A 21511-nucleotide genomic window follows, 5' to 3' on the forward strand; every position below is an offset into this window, starting at 1 on the left:
CCTTTAATCCACAGGCCTTGCAGAACCGCAGGGCCAAGTTAATTTTGTCTGGGCTTCTCCCGGCAGAAACTGCTTCTTCTTCCTCTACGGCCACGGCTATGGCTGTATCAGCTTCAGGACTTCCTCCCCTGTCTGGGACTCACACTCCCATTTCTAAACAGGGTGACAAAGAGGCCAGGAAGGAGAAACATAGGGAGAGAGACATAGAGAGAGAGAAAGAAAGATGGGGGTCGTAAGAGACCAGCAGACCTGTCTGATCCTTGTATTAAAGTGGTCACTACCCCGGGCAAGACTCCTAAGCCGTCTTCCCCTCCGCTCTGTTCCACTAGATTTCCTCCAGAGCCGGAGGAGGAGGTTCAGCTTGCTTCGAGGTCGTCCTCACATCGGCCCTCTCGGCCGGTGTCGGTTGCGTCCTTCAGCTCGACAAGAAGCCTCTCAGAGGCTGACATGGACCGGATGATAAGGTTTTTACAGACTCAGTTGCAGATGGGAGTGTTGCTGGCTCCCCCTTCCGCCGGAGCGGGGAGTTCGGCCCCAATAGCTCCTTCTCTGATCCATCCCTGGGTTTCGGAGTCCCTGGATCCGAGGAGGGGGTCGGTGCCGATGGTTCTTCCAATCTCTATGCCGGCCATGCCCTCGAGTTGTTGGATCCTATGTCGGATCCGAGCTCTCGGAACCTTGATTTGGGCATTGGATCCAGGGGGATGAGTGTGTCATCGGCTCCTTCATGGTCGGGACATATCATTCCTCTGGGTCCATCTGTTCCGGATTCGGCTCTGATCCCTTTGTCGGATGTGAGGGGCAAGGTTACTCTTCCTGCTATTTTCAGAGAAGCTGGTTCCCCTTCGGCCTTCGATATTGTGGAGAGGGTTCTCTCTGGAGGATCGAGACCCCTCACTCTTTCCTCGGAGTCTGTCCCTGCTCCCTCGCTGCTTAGTGTGTCTTCTGTCATTCCATCGTCCCAGGGTCAGCCTGTGCCTGATACGCCCCAGACGGTTCCCCTCAAGGAATATGAAGCTGTTTGTGAGCCCTACACGGAGAGCCCCCCTGAGGAGGTCCCTCGCCAATGCAAGTGTAACAGGAGGCACATGGACTCCCCCGAGTCCCTCACAGAGGATACCGACTTGGAGGAAGGGGAAGGCTCCCCCAGATCACCTCCTGAAGATGTCTCATTTGGAGACATAATGGAAATCCTCCATCAGAGGGGAGGTTGGTCCACCCAAAAGCCTTCCTCGGACAAGTCAGTATTTCTGGAGGCGTTCGATGCAGGCCCATCTACCTCTTAAATGTCACCCCGGCTGATCCCCTGGTGGACTTCATTATCACCAGAGCTTGGAAGGAGCCGGACACTGTAGAACCTATACCTAAATGCCAGACAAGAGTTTGAGCCCTCCTACAGACAAGCCTGCATGGAGTAAGGGTTCTCCAGTTGATGCCATGGTGGTGGCGGTGGCAACTAAAAAGGAACTGGCGCAGGAAAGTTCCTCGGTCCATCTTCCAGACAAGGATCGACACGGAAAGCAGACATATGCTTCAGCTACCTTTGCTATAAGGGTGCTGAACTATGTGGCCCACGTGATCGGACTTAAGAGCGACCTCATGAAAGAGTAAGCTGAGTCTCCCCCAGAGTCCATTTCAGCCGAGGATAAACGCTCATTCTCGGCACTTATGGCCACTCTTAAGTCGGTGACTAACACGTCCATGCGCCTACTCTGTCATGCCACCGAGGGAGCCGCTAGGGCGGCCGGGTCTGGCATTGCCATGAGGCGTCACGCGTGGCTCCGGCTTTGCATTTTTTTGGAACCTTTCAAGGTGTCCTTTGCAAATGCCCCTTTTGACGGTTCGACCCTGTTCGGGAAGACCGACCGAGATAACACTAGTCCAGAGTGAGAAGGACGGGAAGACTCCATCAGGATCCGCTTCTATAACCCTCAAAGGTTCTTTTCCAGGAATCAGCAAGGCCAAAAGTTGTTGTTCTGGAAGTCTTAGCATTCCCGGGACACTCCAGACTCCTTTTCCCCTAGAGGCAGAGGGGGACAAGGTGGACGCCGGCCCAGAGGCAGAGGGGGACCAAAGAATTTTGGTTAACTGGAACCATTCTCTGATCGACCTACGCAGCAGCCCTGAGGGGTTGCTGGACTGCTCCAGTGTGGAGGCAGTTGGGGGGGGGGTGTTTTTCAAAGCACCTTACTTAATGGGAGTCCATAAAGTTAGACCGCTGGGTGCTAAAGATAATATCCAGAGGTTATTCCATTCCCTTTCTGACCAGTCCCTTACTTCCAAAGCACTTCCCAGATGTTCCACCCACTCAAAGGGAGGTGGCAGCTTTGGAAATAGAAAAGCTGCTAAACAAAAGAGCAATCCAGGCGGTCCCCCTAGATCAGGCATCTATTCCAGGTTCTTTTTGGTGCCAAAAAAGACGGGGACTTGAGGCCAATTCTCTACCTATCCATGTTGAACCTGTCTGTTGCCAAGGAGAAGTTCCGGATGGTCACCTTACAATCCATCCTGCCCTTCTTGCAGGAGGAAGATTGGATGTGCTCTGTAGACCTCAGGGATGCGTACTACCACATCATGATGGACAGACGATCCAGGAGGTTTCTCCGCTTTCAGCATGGAGCCAATTACTACCAATTCAGGGTCCTACCTTTCGGTCTCACCACAGCCCCCGGGTGTTTACCAAGGTCATGGCAGTTGTAGCGGCCCATCTGAGACTTCAGGGCATTCAGGTCTTTCCGTACCTGGACAGTTGGCTCTTCACCGTCCCCTCCAGGCATCGACTTGTGCAAGCCAGAAATTCTTTCCTTCAGCTGTCAAATTTACTGGGTATCACGATAAACATCGCAAAGTCCTCTCTCCAGCCCGTTCAGATTCTGGACTTCATAGGGGCAAGAATAGATGATCTCCAGGCCAAGGTATTTTTGACTCCAGTCAGACTTCGTAACCTGACCCTCCATGTATTGGCACTTCTTCAGACATCTTCACCCCCAGCAGAACTAGTTCTGAGGGCCTTCAGGTCTATGGCAGCAGCTGTAAATCTGGTTCCTTGTGCACGTCTACACATGAGTGTTAGAGTGGACGTTACAAGTTCAGTGGTCTCTGTTATGCCAGCTCTTAAGTTACCCAATTCCTCTAAGCAAGGTGTGCAAGACTTCCCTCATCTGGTGGCTTCAATCCCAGGATCTTCAGGAAGGACGCCCCTTTGTTACGACCCCACCCCAAGCCACGGTGACCATGGGTGCCTCCCGTCTAGGGTGGGGGGGGGGCACTGCTCGGGCAGGACTGTCCAAGGCACGTAGTCCCCAAATTAGACCTTTCTGCATATCAGTGTTCTAGAGATGAGAGCGGTCCTTCTGGTGTTGCAGGCCCTTCATGCTTCTCTTCCTCTGGGAACGATTGCAATTCAGTCAGACGACATGTCACTGGTCTGGTATATCAACAAACAGGGAGGAACCAGGTCCTACCCGCTTTGTTGAGAGTGTGGGAATGGGCAATCTCCACCAACCGTTTTCTGATAGCAATGTACATTCCGGGTTGGTCCAACATTTTGGTGGACAAACTGAGCAGGACTATCCTACGAGTGGTCTCTGAACCCTTGTGTAGCGGAACAGATCTTTGTCAAGTGGGGTCAGCCTTGCTGCTTTCTCTTCGTATCACCGTCCAATGTGAGGTGCAGCAAGTTTTTCGCTCTTATTCCCCCTCTGGGGGAAGCCCCCAGAGACGCTCTTGTCCACGCTTGGCCACCTGGTCTTTTTTATGCATTTACCGCAGTACCTCTAATGACAAAATTCTTGCAAAAACATAGTCTGTTGAGGAGCAGGATTATCCTCATAGCCCCATTCGGGCCTCGTCAAGTTTGCTTCCCTTGCCTACAGTCTCATCTAGTAGCTCCGCCCTGGATATTAGATCCCATTCCGGATGTCATTTGTCATCCCTCCAGAATTCCTCCTGCGAATCTGGACAGCCTCAAGCTTACTGCTTGGTTGCTCCAGTTCCACTAATTGCCAGGACTCCTGGACTCTCTTCTCCTGTTAAGTCCGTTCTGGTGGCGGCACACAAGTCCTCCACTTGAAAGGTGTACCATAGTAAATGGAAGCGTTTTTCCATCTGGGCTTCTCAGAGAGATTTGGATCAGTTTACCGCCCCAATTCCAGCGGTATTAGAATTTCTGACTCAGATTTTCCAGCAGGGGGCCAGCTCCTTCAATGTTAAGGTCCAGCTGGTTGCTATATCCCATTTTCATGTAGGAGAAAATTCAGGTTCGCTAGCTGCTTGTAGGATTTGTAAGACTTTCTTCAAAGGCATTTTTTTGCTGAGACCTCCGATTAAGCATCCTTCCCCACCGTGGGATATGACCTTGTTCTTCAGGCCTTAGTTGCGCCTCCGTTCCAACCCGCAGCATCAGTTGATTTAAAATTGTCATGGAAGACAGCCTTCCTGGTGGCTATCACCTCGGCCAGGAGAGTGTCTGAACTTCAAGCCTTGTGTATAAAACCCCCATACTTAGTTTTTCATAGGGATAGGGTTTTCTTGAAGGACAAATCCTTCTTTCCTCCCTAAAGTTGCTTCAGAGTCAAATATCAATCACTCTATTAATCTCCCAGTATTTTTCCCCTAATTTTCAAAACAAAGGGGAATGCAAACTTCATTTGCTGGATGTCCACAGACAGTTACACTTTCATTTACATAGGACTAAACCTTTTCGTAAGTCTGATCGGTTATTTGTTTCCTTTGCCAAGCCTTTTTTGGGGAAACAGTTACGAAGGTGACTATTGCTAGATGGATTTCACTTTGTATTCTGCAAGTGTACAAGGATCATGGATTACCAGAACAGACAGGGTTCATGCTCATTCTACTCGTTCTATGGCTGCTTCTTCTGCTTTCTGGTCCAGAGTTTCTCTGGATGACATTTGTTCAGCGGCTACCTGGGCTTCCTCTCGCACTTGTATTACTCATTATAAGTTGGACATGGTATCTAGGGGAAGGGCTTCTTTTGGTTCTGCAGTGCTCCGGAATATCCTTCCATAAAGGCCTCCCAAGGTCTTTTGGTAGCTGGGGACTGTGTCCCACAGATTGATGATCAAATGAAGTTAACTATTTCAGATAAAGAAGTTATGTACTCACCATAACATTCCTGAGTAGTTAGAATTCATTTGTCATCAACCTTCCCTCCCTCCTTCCCCCTGACCTTAGTGGTTTTCAGTAGTCCTTGGACTCAGACTTACTGGGTATTGTAAGCTTAGTCTGTGTGATCAGGTCAGGTGTTTTCTCTTGGGTTGATGTGTGTCAAGTTGTGGGCGGCAAACTCGATCTGAGGGTTGGAAAGTGGTTGCAGTGTAGTATGGGTAAGGAGGAAGAGCTTGGAGCTCGGATCTTAGCTTGGAAAGCTGCCGGCTCGGATCCATGTTGGATCTGAAACCCACAGGTTGATGATAAATGAAGATTAACTACTCAGATGGACCATTATGGTGAGAAAATAACTTCTTTTTCTACTCCACAGAGACCTTTTTCTAGAAATCAACATGGTGGTAAGAAGATGTGGTTCAGGAAATCTCAAGGGCTCTTTCAAGATGCACATGGCGATTCTTTTTTCTCCCAGAGGCAGAGGGGGAAATAACAGAAGAAGCTGCCCAGGCAGCAGAGGGGGTCTGCAAAACCAAGGGTCCTGAGATTCCTACTCAGATAAGACCCTTTCAGTGCTCCTGAAGGGCTGCCAAAACTGTTCTTCTCTGGAGGCTGTCGGGGGAGGGGGGGTGCTTATTCTTTAACCAAAAAGCCTGGACAGCCATTGCAAAAGATACGTGGGTGCAAAGGATCTTATCCAGTGGATATTTCATTCCTGTTTTACAAGTTCCATCAGTGAAAAGAAAATGTCTCCCCAGTGTTCCACCCAATCAGTGGGAGTTAGCTGGTCTACAGATTCAAAAGCTGATAGACAAAAGGGTCATCCATGAGGTCTCACCAGACGAAAAAGGATCCAGGTTTTACTCAATGTTCTTTTTAGTGCCAAAGAAAACGGGATCTGAGGCGTATCTTGGATCTCAGTTATCTGAATCAGTTTGTAAAGAACTCCTAGTTCCCCATGGTTACAGTTCAGTCCGTTCTGCATCTGTTACAGAAGGATGTGCTCTGTAGATTTAAAAGGATGTATGCTATCACATCAAAATGTACAGGAGCTCTCAAAGATACCTACACTTCTGCTGGGAGCCACTCATCATCAGTTCAGAGCTCTGCACTTCAGTCTCACCGCAGTCCTCAGGGTGTTCACCAGATGCGTGGTAGTGGGAGCAGCTCATCTCAGACTGCATGGATTCAGAGTGTTTCCTTATTTAAACGACTGGCTCCTCGCTGCACCAACCAGGCATCTCCTAGTAATAGCTAGGGATTACTTACTCTGAAAGACTGATTTTTGTGACCCCCAGGAGTTGAGATAATCAAAGTCCCATCTTCACCCAATTCAAGTCTTGGAGATTATGGGGGCACAGTCAATCTTCTCTGTCTTTTACACAAAACAGAATTCTTGCCTTGGCATTGCACGCCAGACAAATTCTTTCCCACTTCTCTTCCCCCAACAAAAAAGTGGTTCTCCAAACTTTAGGCTCAATGGCTGTAGTGATTACCTTGGTACCTATCACTTTTCTTCACATGTGAGTCCTTCAGTGGACTGTACCAGTACAGTGGTCAATTCTTCAACAAACTTTACAACATCCTATAAAGTTGTCTCGAGTCTGCAAGGACTCCCTACTGTGGTGGATGCAGTCTGATGAGGTTTGTCAGGGACGTCCTTTATCCTTCCTCTACCAATCACTTTGTTGACCAAGGATGCCTCCCAGTAGGGGTGGAGGGGCATTTCTTAGGATGAACTGTTCAAGGTACATGGTCCCCAGAAGAGACTAAACTGCATATCAGTATCTTGGAGATGAGAGTGGTCCTTTTAGCATTGCAAGCTTTTTAAAGTTCTCTTCCTCTTGGGACAGTTGCTATCCAGGCAGAAAATATGTCAATGGTATGGCACATCAACAAACAAGGGGGAACCAGATCTTGCCCCTTTGCAGAGAAGCAGTGAGAGTCTGGCAGTGGGCAATCTCCTCCATCCTCTTTCTTGTAGCAATGCATATACTGGTGAAGTCCAGCGTGTTAGCTGACAAGCTCAGCAAGAATGTTGTGATACATCATGAGTGGCCTCTCAATCAGACAGTGGCAAAAATAATCTTCAATAAATGAGGTCAAACTTGCTGCATCCTGTTTCCCTCTCCCCTCAACAAGTGCAGAAGGTTCTTTGCCCTAATCCCACCTCAATGGCAGTCACCGAGAGATTTTTGGAGTTCATGCTTGGCTGTTCCAGTCTCCTGTATGCTTATCTTCCCCTGCCTCTAATCCCCAAATTTCTCCAGAAAGTACTCCAGTTGAAGAGCAAGGTAATCTCATTGCCCCTTTTGCCCTCAGCAAGTTTGGTTCCCCTTCCTATGGTTTCATCTAATATGCCCCCCTTGAACACTGTACCTCATTCCAGAATGTTATCCATCAAGGATGATTCTTCTAGACATTACAGGTATCAGATTGACCACATGGTTTCTCCAATTCCAATGATGGCTAGACATTCCAGGCTTTCCTCTCCTGTTGGCCAAATTTTGTTTTCACAGCAGAAACCTTCTACAAGAAAGATATACAAGAGTAAGTGGAAGAAATTTTCCTTTTGGGCACAGCAGGGAAAGTTGGATCCTTTCACTGCTCCATTCCCTGCAGTTTTAGATTTTCTTGCTCCCATTTTTCAAAGCTGTGCTAGTTTCTCCACCATTAAAGTTCAGCTGGCAGCCATCTCTAATTATCACATCTGAGATAATGCTTCCCTGTTAGCTTCATCCAAGTTATGCAAAGCATTCCTTAAAGGTACCTTTTTAATTAGACCTCCGATGAAGGATTTACACTCCTCCTTGGGACCTTACTGTTGCATTACAAAGTTTAATATGATCACCTTTTCAGCTCTCAACTAAGTCAGATTTCATATTTCTTTCCTGGAAAACCGTCTTTCTTTTGGCTGTAACTTCAGGTTCCTGAGCTCCAGGCACTCTCCCCAAAACCACTTTATTTGATTTTCCACAAAGATAGGGTTACCTTGAGTACTAATCCTTCATTTTTACCCAAACTTGCTTCTGCAACCAACATTAATCAGGTAATCAATTTGCCATTTGTCCTTCCTAAATTTGACAACAAAGGGAGAAAACGTGCTTCAGCTTTTAGATGTACATAGGCAACCTTGTTTTTATATTCATAGGAAAACTGATCAATTGTTTGTTTCCCTTTCCAGTAACCGATTGGGAAAACCAGTATCCAAAACTACCGTAGCTAAATGGATAACAGATTGTATCTCTTATGTTTATACTTTGAGAAGTTTAACCTTGCCAAGGCATCCAAAAGCACACTCAGCTAGGTCAGTGGCTACGTCAGTTGCTTTTTGGACCAGAGCTTCCATTGATGGTATTTGGTCTAATGCTCATACATTTGTTGCTCATTAAAAGTTGGATCTCAGCTCGAGAAGTAGGGCTGCATTCGATTCTGCGGTTCTCCAGAACATCCATCCTTGAGGGCTATCCAAGGTCAACATAGCTGGGGACTCTGTCTCATTTGTTGAGAAATGAATGAAAATTACATCATCAGATATTAAAGTTATGTACTCACCATAACTATGCATCTGTGTTATCCATTTTCATGTTCATGACCTCCACTATTCCTATGCTCCATCTGGCCAAACTCTACAGGAGAAAGTTTCAGTGGTTGCTGAAGTCAGATTGGCTTCAACATGCTCTTCCCCTCGAATTTGTAGTTACTCTTTTGCCTTGTCTCAATAAGGAACTTTAGTGGTGGATTAAGCAGTTGACTCTCAATGTAGGGGTCCCTTTTCATACACTTCTTCCCTCTCAGGAGCTGTTCACAGACCCTTCAGATATGGAATGAGAAGCATCATTTAGCTCCCTAAAGGTGCAGGGAGTCTGGGTGCCTCATCAATAGGAAGAACACATCAGTGTTAAATGAGAGCTCTGCTGTTGGCTCTTCAGGTTTTTTATCCTTTCCTCTCCCCAGGACCTCTCAATGTGTTTACAGACAATACCACAGTGGTGTGGTGTGTAAACAAATGGGGGTGACAAAGTCCTATCTTCTTTGCCAATTGGCACTCCTAGTGTGAAAACTTACTATTCTGCATCAACTGACTCTTCAGGCAGTTTACTTTCCCTCAAGTCAAAACATTGCTACAGATTCTCTCAGCAGGTCCATAACTCAATCCCATGAATGGATGCTTCACAGGGATGTGTGTCTGGACATTGTCCATCAGTGGAGTAATCCTTAAGTAGATCTTTTTGCCTACCCTCTGAACAAACAACTTCCTCAATTTTGTGCCAGAGTCCCAGGCCCTCTGGTTTGGAAGGCGGACGCCCATTTTCTTGGAAGGGATGTTTCTTTATGCCTTCCCCTCCCCTTCCTCTAATTCCAAAAGTCCTATTTAAAATTAAATAGGATGCTCCCAAACTCTTGCTGGTGACTCCCTTTTGGCCAAGACAGCATTGGTACCCTCTTCTGCAGTTAGCAAAGGGCAGTCATCACAAGTTACCTAACAAGGTGGACCTACTCGCACAAGACAAGGGATCTCTCATCCTTCCCCACCTGTCCACTCTTCAACTGGTACTCTGTATGATAAGATTTTGATTCCACCTAGACACCTTTTTTTTCTGAGGACTTGCTTAGGGTCCTGCAGGAGGCCAAGAAACCCAATACTAGGAAGTCCTACTTGTCCGAATGGAAGAGTTTTTGTGTTTGGTCTTTTTCTCATACCCTGGATCCACTTTTTTGCATGTTGCTTTAGTTCTTTCTTATCTATGTGAACTGCTCAATGCTGGGCTGGCTTATTCCTCTGTCAAGGCCCATTTATTGTCTGTCTCTGCTTGTCTGCCTTTTCACCTCCTTTATCTTCTAGATTTTAAGCCCAACAATTTTTAAAGGTGTTTACATTTTAGGTCTTCCAGGAAACCTGTTCCTCCTCCCTGGGATCTTAATTTTGTTTTTGAAAAATTGACCAAAGCTCCTTTTGAGCCTGCAGCTTCAGCTTCCTTGCAACATTGCTCTTGGAAGACCATACTTTTGTTAGCCCTAACTTATTCCAGATGGAGTCTCTGAACTTCAAGCCCTTGTGACTTGTCCTCCTTTTTTGTTTTTTCATAAGGACAGGATGTCCCTTCTTACTAATCCTCCTTGTATGCCCAAGGTAGTAAATGAGTTGTCCCTTAATCAGTCTATTCATTTGCCTATTTGTTTCCTTCACCTCAATCTGCTAGTGAGCAGGTGCTGGACACATTGAATATACAAAGACAGCTCAGATTTCATTTAGATGATACTAAGACTTTTCATAAGTCTGATCAGCTATTTGTTTCTTTTCATCCTAGGTCCTTAGGATTGGCTATGTCCAAGCAAACTATTTCTTCTTGGATTTCTAAAGCCATTTCGTGTAGTTATTACTTTCATGGTAAGAGCCTTCCTTCTTCTGTTAAGGCTGATTCTACTAGAGTTATGTCATCTTCTGGTGCTTTTTTCAAGGGTTTGGATACTAACTCTGTTCTTGAGGCAGCTACCTGGACTTCTGTACATGCTTTTACCAAGCAGTACAGTTGGATGGAATTTCCAGAGCTAGAGCTGGTTTTGCTAGGGCCATCCTTCTTGGCTTCCTAGAGAGCTCTGATGGTCCTTCCTCTTCCCTCTCTTCTTCCTGAGCTTTGACACTCTCCCTATTCCAGTGAACACTGCAACAGTGAAATGGAAAGACATAGTGCAGTTGTGTAAAATCTTACCATAACAGTAGATGTCCTCTTCACTGTTGCAGTATTTACTCCCCTCTGGTCCATTTCTGGATGTACTGATTACCTCTATACTCCTTGGACTGGCGTTCCTACTGGACTCAGTTCTGAAGATGTTGCGTCCTGACATCATCTTTGTCCTATGCTATGCAAGGAGCATATGCGTAACATAGTGCATAACTTGAAGCAAACTAGAGGCTTTACTGTACTGGCTGGATGTCGGTTGTTGCTGTTTGGCAGCTTTGGAGGTTTTTGAGATTTGGGAAGGTTTCTTTTATGTGCCTCAGCATACAACAGTTTTGTGTGTGTGTGTGTGTGTGTGTGTGTGTGTGTGTGTGTGTGTGTGTGTGTGTGTGTGTGTGTGTGTGTGTGTGTGTGTGTGTGTGTGTGTGTGTGTGTGGGTTCAGTGGTATGTGTGAGGGATAATAGTATAGCTTTTCTTGACAATATCATTTGTATGTAAGATTTTTGGCTCCAAGGAAGTTGTGTATTTACATCTCTTGCATACTGTGTTATTTTCATTTAATGATTAACTGGTTGCCTGTGAACATCAGACAATTGCTACATTACCTTAGGATACACAGATCTACCAAACCTGGTCACAAGAGACATTAGGAAATTGCATATTCATGTTGTCCAGTCATGTAACAGGGTGAGCAGTTTAGGATTAAGAATTGTGATTTAACAGGAGTGTCCTAGGGTAGTTTCTAGGGTTAAGGGCAAAATGTTGTATAATGGTAGGATATGGTGCTGCTCTAAGCTTAATTCTGTGCAGTGCCACACTGTAACAGGTTTTGGACTTAATCCTAACTTTATAGGAAATTTTACTGTCCAGGCAATTGCTACTATACAAGGCACTGCTAACTGCCACTGCACCATAGGCAGCTTTGCACAAACTCTCCCAATTTACATTGGAGAAAAAAAGCTTGAAAATGGACTCCTGTGCCCTCTAGTAAATAAATGACCATGCTTTGTGCTCCCTGGAGTGCTTCCCAACTCAGAAAATACATGTAAACACCTTCTGCCACAAGAGGGATGATCCTGGAAGTTCGTAATTTTAAATACACACCAAAAGTAGCTCTCCGGTCTGACTAAACAACAAGCATGTACTGGACAACTAAGTCCTTGGCTAATTTGCCCTTCTGCAAGGCAGTCTGGAGACAAACGGAACTAGAAAAAAAAACTAGAAAAACAAGGCCTTGTTTGCTTTCTTGGAGGAGTTTGGTTTATTTGACAATGTACTTTATGTTGGCTTTCTACGGCTTGCTGTGGTTCCTACCACACAATTATAAGGATTCATAGGCTTGAATGTGCTATATAGTGGTGATACTAGAGGCACATTAGAATGAGAGATGAGTTTGCTTCATATAGTAGTGATTCTTCTAAGCCTTTTTTCTGCTAGCTTGTTGTAATGGTTAGAGAAAATTGAGGTAGGTAGAGGAGAGTCAGTGTAGATGGTAGAGCTGGGTTGGTAGTTTGTGGAGGATGGTATCTGTTTCTGTGGAGCATATGCTGCATTTGAATGAAAAGGGTTGTTTGCTTCTAAACTGAGATTGTGTGATGAATTTTGTTCAAGAAATGATTGCTGGTCTGTTATAGCTAAAAATGTACCTTTGTAGGTTCCTGTTTCATAATGAAATAATAGTAAGACCCAGGTACAATTTTTTTTTTTTTTTTTTGCAGCTGATCAACTGGACAAAGATTGTGATTGTACCATTGTTAAATCCTGATGGAAGGGAACGTGCGCAAGAGCACCAGTGCACATCCACTGTTGGTCGTATGAATTTCCAGGGCAAGGACTTGGACACAGATTTTACTGGTGAGAGTTTACATTATTAGGTGTTGCCAATAAAAAAAAATAGTTAAATGGATCTCCACTGTCATAGATGTTCTTCGTGTTTCACTGTTGCAGTCATTACATTTGGGTAATCTGCTAGTAGGCTGCCCTCAATCGGCCTGAATTCCAAAGTCTTGGGTCGTGCGTTGGTTGCTGTCTTCTCTTCCATGACGTCAGGGGTATAAAACATGCAGCCGACGCCATTTTCTTTAGTCTTTCTTGCCGCACGGTGCCCAAAGCAGAAGCATTTGGCAAGTGCCGGTCGGCCGACTACTGAAATATTAGAGTTTGAGTTTCAGAACCGAAGTCTTCACTAAAGCTAAGTACCCCGTTGGGGAAACTCTTTTCTTGCTTTTTACCGATGTCAGAAAGAGTTCATAATTGTATTACTTGTAGGAAGCAAATACCTCATAAGGATTTCCATTTATACTGTATTCCTTGCCTAGGCCCTGATCACAACGTGCCTGGCTGTCAGTTTTGTGCTAGATTTAACCAACGCACTATTAAGTGTCGGTATATTTTTGCAGCAAAGTATTTTGGAAACAGATTTAACTACCAAGAAATGTCGTCTGATAGCAATCCAACTACCGGAGTGCATAAAAAATGCAAAGAAAAGGACAGAGAAAGGCAGTAGAGATCCAAAACCGACGACGAAGCTTCAACTAAGCCAGTCGCCGGTACTCGTTGAGGTGCCTTCGCAGCCCCTGATACCCGCAACCTTCGAGTCGCAGGCCTCTACCGACACCCATGTGGAGTCCGGCATGCCACAAGATACTCAAGGTATTGGACCGACGGATGTATCTCCGTCAGATGGGTCCAGAGCCGCTGAGCAGGCACCGGATTCTGAGGGTGTATTCAGACCTCAACGTTTGTACATCAAACCGACGACAGCTGCAAAACCAAAGACAAAAGCAACTTCTAAACCTAAAAAACTGACGCATGAGCCACGTGCACAGGCCTCTATGCCTAAAAAACAGATGGTCAGAATGGCTGAAGACCTTATTACCTTGATCAGGGGTACCCATCCACCTCCACATAAGAGGCCTAGGCAAGACACTGATTATGAATCTTCAGATCAGGTTTCTATTTCTGCTGATTCCTCTTCTGATCAGGAATTATCTATACCTCCCTATGAGGATTCTGATGCTGAGGAGTCTATTCCATCTGCATCTCCTCCTGAGGATTATTCATTTGGAGAAACCTTGCATACTTTGAGGGATCATTTTTACTGGGAGAGTCAAGACTTCTCAGAATCAAAAAAGAGGCTCAGGGATTTCTTTCTCCCTCAGCACAAGCCTTTGGCCATTCCCCCTGTTTTAGACATTGTGGATGATGTGTTTTCGGAGTCAAGCTTGACCCCTGACTCCTTACCTCCGGCTCCCAGTAAGCCTGACAGATAGAGTCCCCAACTCACACAAATTTTTATTTAGAAACCCTGCTGCTGATCCTGAAACTATTTCACAGGGTCCAAAGGGAGTTAAGGCCTCAACAGCAAAAAACCCTACCCCCTCTGACAGAGATTCTAGGGCACTAGACAGATGGAGAAAAAAGGTTTATACATCTGCAACCTTGGCAATCGGGGCCTTAAATTGTCGATTTCATATGCTTAAGTACCAACATGTTATGGGATTCCTGAAACAGAAAATTATGATTTCAGAATGTGCAGAAAATAAAGAATTGCAGGAATTATTGCATGCAGCTGAACAAGTTGGAAAGCATACTTTGCAATATGGTTTTGATTCGAGGCCTCCTGCAGGGCTGCAGTTACTGGATCTGTTAATAGGAGGCATGCCTGGTTAAAGAAACAAAATTTGCCTGATCATGTTAAAGCTAAATTGCTAGATGCACCTTTACAGCATGATTCTCTGTTTGGTATTAAGACAGAAGCATTTGTAGAGAGAATGGAAGACAAAGCTACGTCTATGCAAACTGTTAAAGATTTCTTACAAGTGCAGCCACCAAGATTCAGTAGACACTGGCCTACAAAAAATTGGCCCATTCCTGTGTCAGACAGAGCTCAAAGGGGCAAATCCAGACGCCCTAAGGGTTCCAGGTACCAGGCTCGAGACTCATACAGGTCAAAGCAATGGGGCGCATCCACCTCCAAATCTGAAGGAGATAAAGCGCAAACCTACAGAAAGCAATCCCAATGATTTCCCTCTGCCTACACTAAGCACTTATCTTTTGGCAGCACCCATAAGGGGAAAAATTAGCACTTTTTGCTCAAAATTGGCAGTTAATAACCCAGGACAAGTGGGTACTAAACATCGTATCACAGGGATACAGATTCCATTTCCACACTCTGCCAATGACAAATGGTTGGCCAGATCTGCCAAAAAATCAAGGGGCAGAGGCACAGAAACAAGTTATGTCCCTCATGGATATGGGGGCCATTCAGACAGTACCAGAACAGGAAAAAGGACAAGGTTTTTACTCGACTGTTCTTGGTACCCAGAAAGGACAAGGCCTGGCAGCTAATACTGGATTTATCGATTTTGAACACATACCTGGACATTCCAAAATTCAAAATGCTTACTTTGCAGCAGCTTCTGCCCATGCTGGACTATAATGCCTGGCTGGTGACTTTAGACCTAAAAGAGGCATACCTGTATGTCCCAATAAGACAGTCGTGCAGAAGATACCTCAGATTCAAGGCTGGCTTAATGCATTACCAATTCTCTGCACTGCCCTTTGGCTTATCTACTGCGCCCAGGGTCTTTACAAAGTGCCTGGCACCAGTAATTGCATTTTGCAGACAAAGAAGTATTCAAATATATCCTTACTTGGACGACTGCCTCATTCAAGCAGAGAACAAGGACACCTGGCATTTGGGAAAAGGCTTCTAACATGCCTAGGGTACACAATAAATGAAAAGAAATCACAACTATTACCCTCTCTAAAGATAACATTCCTGGGCATAAGCTTGAATACAACTACCCAGATGGCTTACCTCACACCAGACAAACAAAGGCAACTGACTACTTACTTCAAACTGATGGCAACAAAAACCCAGTCTTCTGCAAGACAAATTCTGCAGGCTCTGGGCTTCATGGCATCCTGCATCCTACTAATTCCATATGCAAGACTGCATATGAAGAAACGTCAGTGGTACCTAAAATGTTTATGGAGTCAACATTCACACAGTCTGGAAACAATGATTCCTCTCATTCCCTGCCTGCAACAGGAGTTTCTATGGTAGGCAAAGGCCTGTCAACAAAACATGGGACGGCCCTTCACTCTACCCCCTGCCAGCCAAAACATAACAGACGCATCAGATTATGCCTGGGGGGCCCACATGGCAGGAAGATGCATTCAGGGCATATGGGCGCCAAATTAAATGCATCTACATATCAATCAGAAAGAGATGCTAGCTATTCAAAATGCCCTAACAGCCTTCAAGGGCTTACTTCATCCAGGACAACTACTGATAAAGACGGACAACACCACAGTCATGTGGTATATAAACAAACAAGGGGGCACACACTCATACCCCCTTTGCTAATTAACCATGGCACTGTGGGACACAGCTTTGACCTACCAAATACATCTTCAAGCGATATTCCTGCCAGGAAAACAAAACATTCTGGCAGACGATTTAAGCAGAAACCTTATGGATCCTCACGAGTGGAAACTAAATCCACAAGTCTTCAGCATGATAACAGAGAAATGGGGGAGCCCAGACATAGATCTATTTGCCTCTCCTCAAAATTATCAACTGAAAAGATTCTGCACAAGGACTTATCACAGACAAGCATGGAAAGTGGACGCCCTGTCCTTCAGTTGGAAAAAACTATCAGTTTACGCCTTTCCTCCTCTGCCTCTTCTACCCAAGGTCCTCCTAAAAGTCAGACAAGAAAAGCCAAAGATGATATTAATTGCCCCGGACTGGCCCCACCAATACTGGTACCCAATCCTAATGAACTTGTCTCAATACCTAGCTTGGACCTTGCCTCAAAAACCACAACTACTGTCTCAGCAAAACAATCAGATCCTGCACAATCAACTACAGACACTGAACCTGGCAGCATGGCTAATCCTGTAATCATACAAACAACACCTCTCAGTAAAGCTGTGATGGATGTCATTTTGGAAGCCAGAAGGCCTAGTACTAGAAAATCTTATGCTGACATATGGAAGAGATTCTGTGCTTGGAATCTAGCACAAGGAACTGATATAGCAGAACCACATATTCCTCAGATATTACAATACTTAACTGAGATGCTTGACAAAGGCCTATCCTTCTCATCAATCAAAATCCATGCCTCTGCCATTTCGGCTCATTACAATACAGAGCCACCAATCTTTTCTCATCCTTTATTAAGGCAGTACCTCAGAGGAGCCAAAAACTTAAGGCCTCCAAGGAGATCATCAATACCTGCATGGGACCTCAGTTATGTCTTGGAAAAACTCACTCTGCCTCCTTTTGAGCCAGCCGCTAAAGCTAATATAAAATTTTTATCATGGAAAACAGCTCTTCTCCTAGCAATAACCTCTGCAAGACGAGTCTCAGAGCTACAGGCACTCATGGCTGTGAAACCTTTTATAATTTTTCATCCAGATAGGGTTTCTCTGAGGACAAACCCGACATTTATGCCTAAGGTAGTGTCCAGTGTGGCCCTTAACCAAACTATTCATTTGCCTATCTTTTACCCAAACCCACAGAATAAGGGTGAGAGACTTCTGCATTCTTTGGACATACACAGACAGCTGTGCTTCTACTTGGACAGAACCAAAGCTTTCAGAAAGACTGAGCAATTACCAGTGGCATATGCTGCAGGATCACAAGGAAAGGCTATCTCAAAGCAGACTATTTCAAAGTGGATAGGCCACTACATTCGTTTCTGCTATTCACAACATGGCAAATCAGTGCCTAAGGGCATTAGGCCACATTCAACTAGATCAGCAGCCACTTCAGTACCTTCCTCAGAGGAGTACCAACCAAAGACATTTTAGAGGCTGCAACCTGGAGTTCAGTGCACACTTTTACAAAGCACCATCACTTAAAGCTCTACTCTAAATCCAGGGCAGGCTTTGCCACTGCAGTTCTGCAGGGGCTCATAGCCGCCCCTAATACTATTTTAGCTCCAGCCTCCCAACCTTAGCTTTGGGATTCAACCCAATTGGAATGACTGCAACAGTGAAACACGATGAACATAGTACAGTTGTGTACTTACCATAAATGTAGATGTTAGAGTGTATTCACTGTTGCAGTCCAGGTTACCCTCCCACCATCCCCCTTATCTTTGCTGGAACGTATCTGTACTTCTCTATTCTGTACAACCTATGTGATGTATTTGCTTGTAGATGAAGGAAAAATTTACCTTGGTGCATGCATGCTTAATTGACATATTTTTAGCCAACCCTTTTGGGGGCACCTGACATCTGGGGCAAGAAAAACTGAAGAAAATGGCATCGGCTGCATGTTTTAACACCTGGTGCACTGACATCAGGGAGGAGGCGATAGCAACCGACGCTGGGCCTAGACTTTGGAATTCAGGCCGACTGCAGGTAGCCTGCCAGCAGGATAACCCAATTGTAATGACTGCAACAGTGAATACACTCAAACATCTACATTTATGGTAAGTGCACAACTGTACTATACTGTTCCTGCTCATAAAGGTCTAGCCATCCCATACAAGAAGAAATGGATTCACAGATCATTTAGTGCCCTTAAGCAGCAAACAGACCTGCCGTTCCCTTTCCATGGTTGTATCAACTAAGTCATACTAGAGGACAAACCTTTTATCACAACAGCTGCAATTCCGACTTTCTAGTTTTATGTATATATGTGCATGCACACACACACACACACACACACACACACACACACACACACTCACACTCTTAGCCTGTTGGTTTGCTGCGGCTTTGAGGGCTGTCGTCAAGAACCATTAGATGCTTAGTCTGAGTATGAACCCCCCCCCAAATGTTTTCACTTAGTGTGACAAGCCTACTGTCAGCTATTCAGAAGGACTTTAATGCTGTCCTACTTTTGAAACGAAGACAGACTTTCTGCCCCCACCTTTTTGGCTGTGTGTGATATGGATAGCTTCCATCCCACCCTGGCATGTAGCAGCTCATTGCATGTTTGCGTAACATCCTGAATCTCTGCGCCTCCAGCAAGCATATTGACTAGATCATGTTTCATATTGTGACTGTCCAGTAGGTTATGCTTCTTCTTCTGCAGGCTGCCTGAATGATCTCCGTGGACATGATGGCCGTGTTCTGGCATATCACTGTTGGTAAACTGCTTCATTTATTCATCATCAGGTCACTGTTGCAGTAGCCTAAGCTTTTTGGGTTGTATGTTGCCCATGATATTACCTCTGGCCAGTTTTCATAGGATCATAGCATCATAGGAGATTACTAGGCTAATGGTTCTGGGGTCTTTACAAGGTTAGCCAAGAGTTTATCCCTCAAAAAGAAACCTCAATCAGCACCTGTCACCCCTGTCAATGAGGGACACAGGTGGAATCGCTGGGAGAAATTTGTGATTACCCATCCACTCGTCAAGGATGCAATTGAAGAGGATCAGTGACGTACTTAGTTTGACGTGTATGGGGAGTCTATTCCAGAGACGGGGCCGACTGTCTCTCCAGCAGGTTTTGTTAATGTCACATGTTAGATTTAAGCCTTTCGATCGGATATTACGCGAGGAGTTAGACTTACTGATATGGAGCATCTCTAGTAAAGTAGGGTCTGACATTGCCTTGTAGGCGAGACACAGATTACCTCTGTGAGCAAGCTGTACGACACAGAGTAGAGTGATAGTGATTTGAGCCTATCCACATAGGACAGGTGTTGCAGGCCATGGATTCTTTGTGAGATATTTCTGTGGCCTTTCCAGTTGGTGCAGGTATTTGGAGAGGTACATACCAAACGGGGCATTGTATGCAATTATTGGCCTAATGAGGGGAAGAAATTTTGAAGTTCCCTGACCAGGAATCAAACCTGAGCCGTAACAGTGAGAGCGCCAAATCCCAACCACTAGACCACCAGAGACCCCCCCACCACTAGCCCAGCAGAGATCCCCTGCTTCAGAGCTTGCTTGCCATCAGAATACAATTCCACTGTGGTCTTGGAATTTTATGGTCGGCTAGCAATCCTTCATGGCTAGGCAGACAAGTCATTGTTGGGGGGAAAACCTTCCATCTATTAATTTTCCCTAAAAAATAAACTTGTTTTTTGTGTGAATTTAGTAGTTTAATGCTAGGAATTTTATTTTCAATAGACTGTCATGCCTAGTGGGGGAGTTTTCCCTGGGGAATACTTGACTGACCAAACCGTAAAATCATTTTATCTACATGCTCCTGTAGAGTTAGTGTGCAAGGGATAGGATATTGTGTTTTTGGAAACCACCATTGGATTTTCTACCTCAAAATAAAAATTAATTTCCTGTCTGGACTTTTACCGATTCTTCCAGGCTCTGCTACCTTTTTTTCAGGATTCCTTTTTGGCTTAACCACAGAGCAGTTACTAGTCTCCGAAGTTATTCCCTCCCGCCATCCCCAAGAAGTAAATTGCTGGGGATTCTTTGGATGCAGTGCTGGCTCCTTTACTGCTTTAGGCACCAATGGGTGATTCTGCTCTGGCAAGACCTGGTTCCTTGGACCATTCAGAGATTGTTTCTTGGCCCCTCTCTTGTACCTCCTTGGTAAGGCAGCAGTACAACAGGTGGCACACTCACCTTTGGTGCAGAAGGCTGTTGCTTCTATTCCCACACCAAGTAGATTGATTGCTGACATTGCAATGCAGCATAAGGGTGTTGCAGCAGTGATGGCTGTGTTGGCCAGCAGAAAAGATGTTAGAGAGGTCCCATTGAATTTGTTTTAGCTCAGGTGGATGTAAAAGATCCTATGACCTCTATCAAAAAAAGTAGGGGATTTCATTTAACACAACATAAAAAACATTATTTACATATTTACAAAATGTACATATTTATAGGAGCATATGTACACATTTATATATATTTTTTTTGCCTTTTATCATTTTACTTGTAGCATCTTCACTATTATTTTTCCATAATTGACCCGAACTCCTTTTTTCACAACCATAATATGTTTCGCAATATATCTGCCAAAATCCATTTCCCATTAAGCAAAATTTCATTGAGTATTTCATTTCAAATAACCCATATTACTTCAAATAAATTCTTATCTACCCTTCTCACATATTCTTTCTTCTTGTTCTTATAATATCCATGCATATTCTTATTCATGTTTATATTGTTTGTTTATTTAATTAACATTTAACCAGGAAAGTCTGACTTGGAATGAAGCCAATTTTCAGAGGATTCCCAGCAAGAAACTCTCCAGATGCATGTCTTTGTAATGTGGGAGGAAAACAGAGCACCCAGAGGAAACCCATATGAATGCAAGGAGGACAAGCAGACTCCACACAGAAGGCACTCCAGCCGAGAATTGAACCAGAGAACATTTTGCTGTGAGGCGTCAATGCTACTGCTGCACCACTGCGCTGTCTATTTTCATGTGATTCAGCTTTTGGGTTGTCATCTCTGATCGGCTCTGACCTTGACGCCCTCTTCTGAACCTGTAGATATAAGGCTCTAGCTCTTCCCTTACCCATAATTCCCTCCTTTTCATTGAATTACCTTTGATTTTGAGAGCTCTGCTTTTCACAATTAGTGAAAATGTTCTTTTTCAAAAAATATCCAATTTTTTAACTTATTGACCACATATGTTCTTCCTGTTTCACTGTTGCAGTCATCACATTTGGGTTATCTGCTTGCAGTAGCCCTCAGTTGGCCTGATTAACAAAGTCTTGGGTCCTGCGTCGGTTGCTGTCTCTTCTTCCATGAGGTCAGGTCATC

At 44.9% G+C, this 21511-nt stretch overlaps 1 protein-coding gene across 1 annotated transcript in view; it reads left to right on the plus strand.

The window, feature by feature from the left end:
* The window catches only part of CPD (carboxypeptidase D), a gene marked incomplete in the record, with an annotated part of 1229184 nt that overhangs the window by 920921 nt on the left and 286752 nt on the right, over nt 1–21511 (plus strand). The window contains 1 exon segment of the mRNA XM_044054477.1: nt 12528–12663. Within this exon segment, the coding sequence (XP_043910412.1) occupies nt 12528–12663 (136 nt within the window).

Source organism: Protopterus annectens, chromosome 13.part0 (genome assembly GCF_019279795.1).
Source record: "Protopterus annectens isolate FY-2018-M chromosome 13.part0, PAN1.0, whole genome shotgun sequence".
NCBI classification, from domain to species: Eukaryota; Metazoa; Chordata; order Ceratodontiformes; family Protopteridae; genus Protopterus; species Protopterus annectens.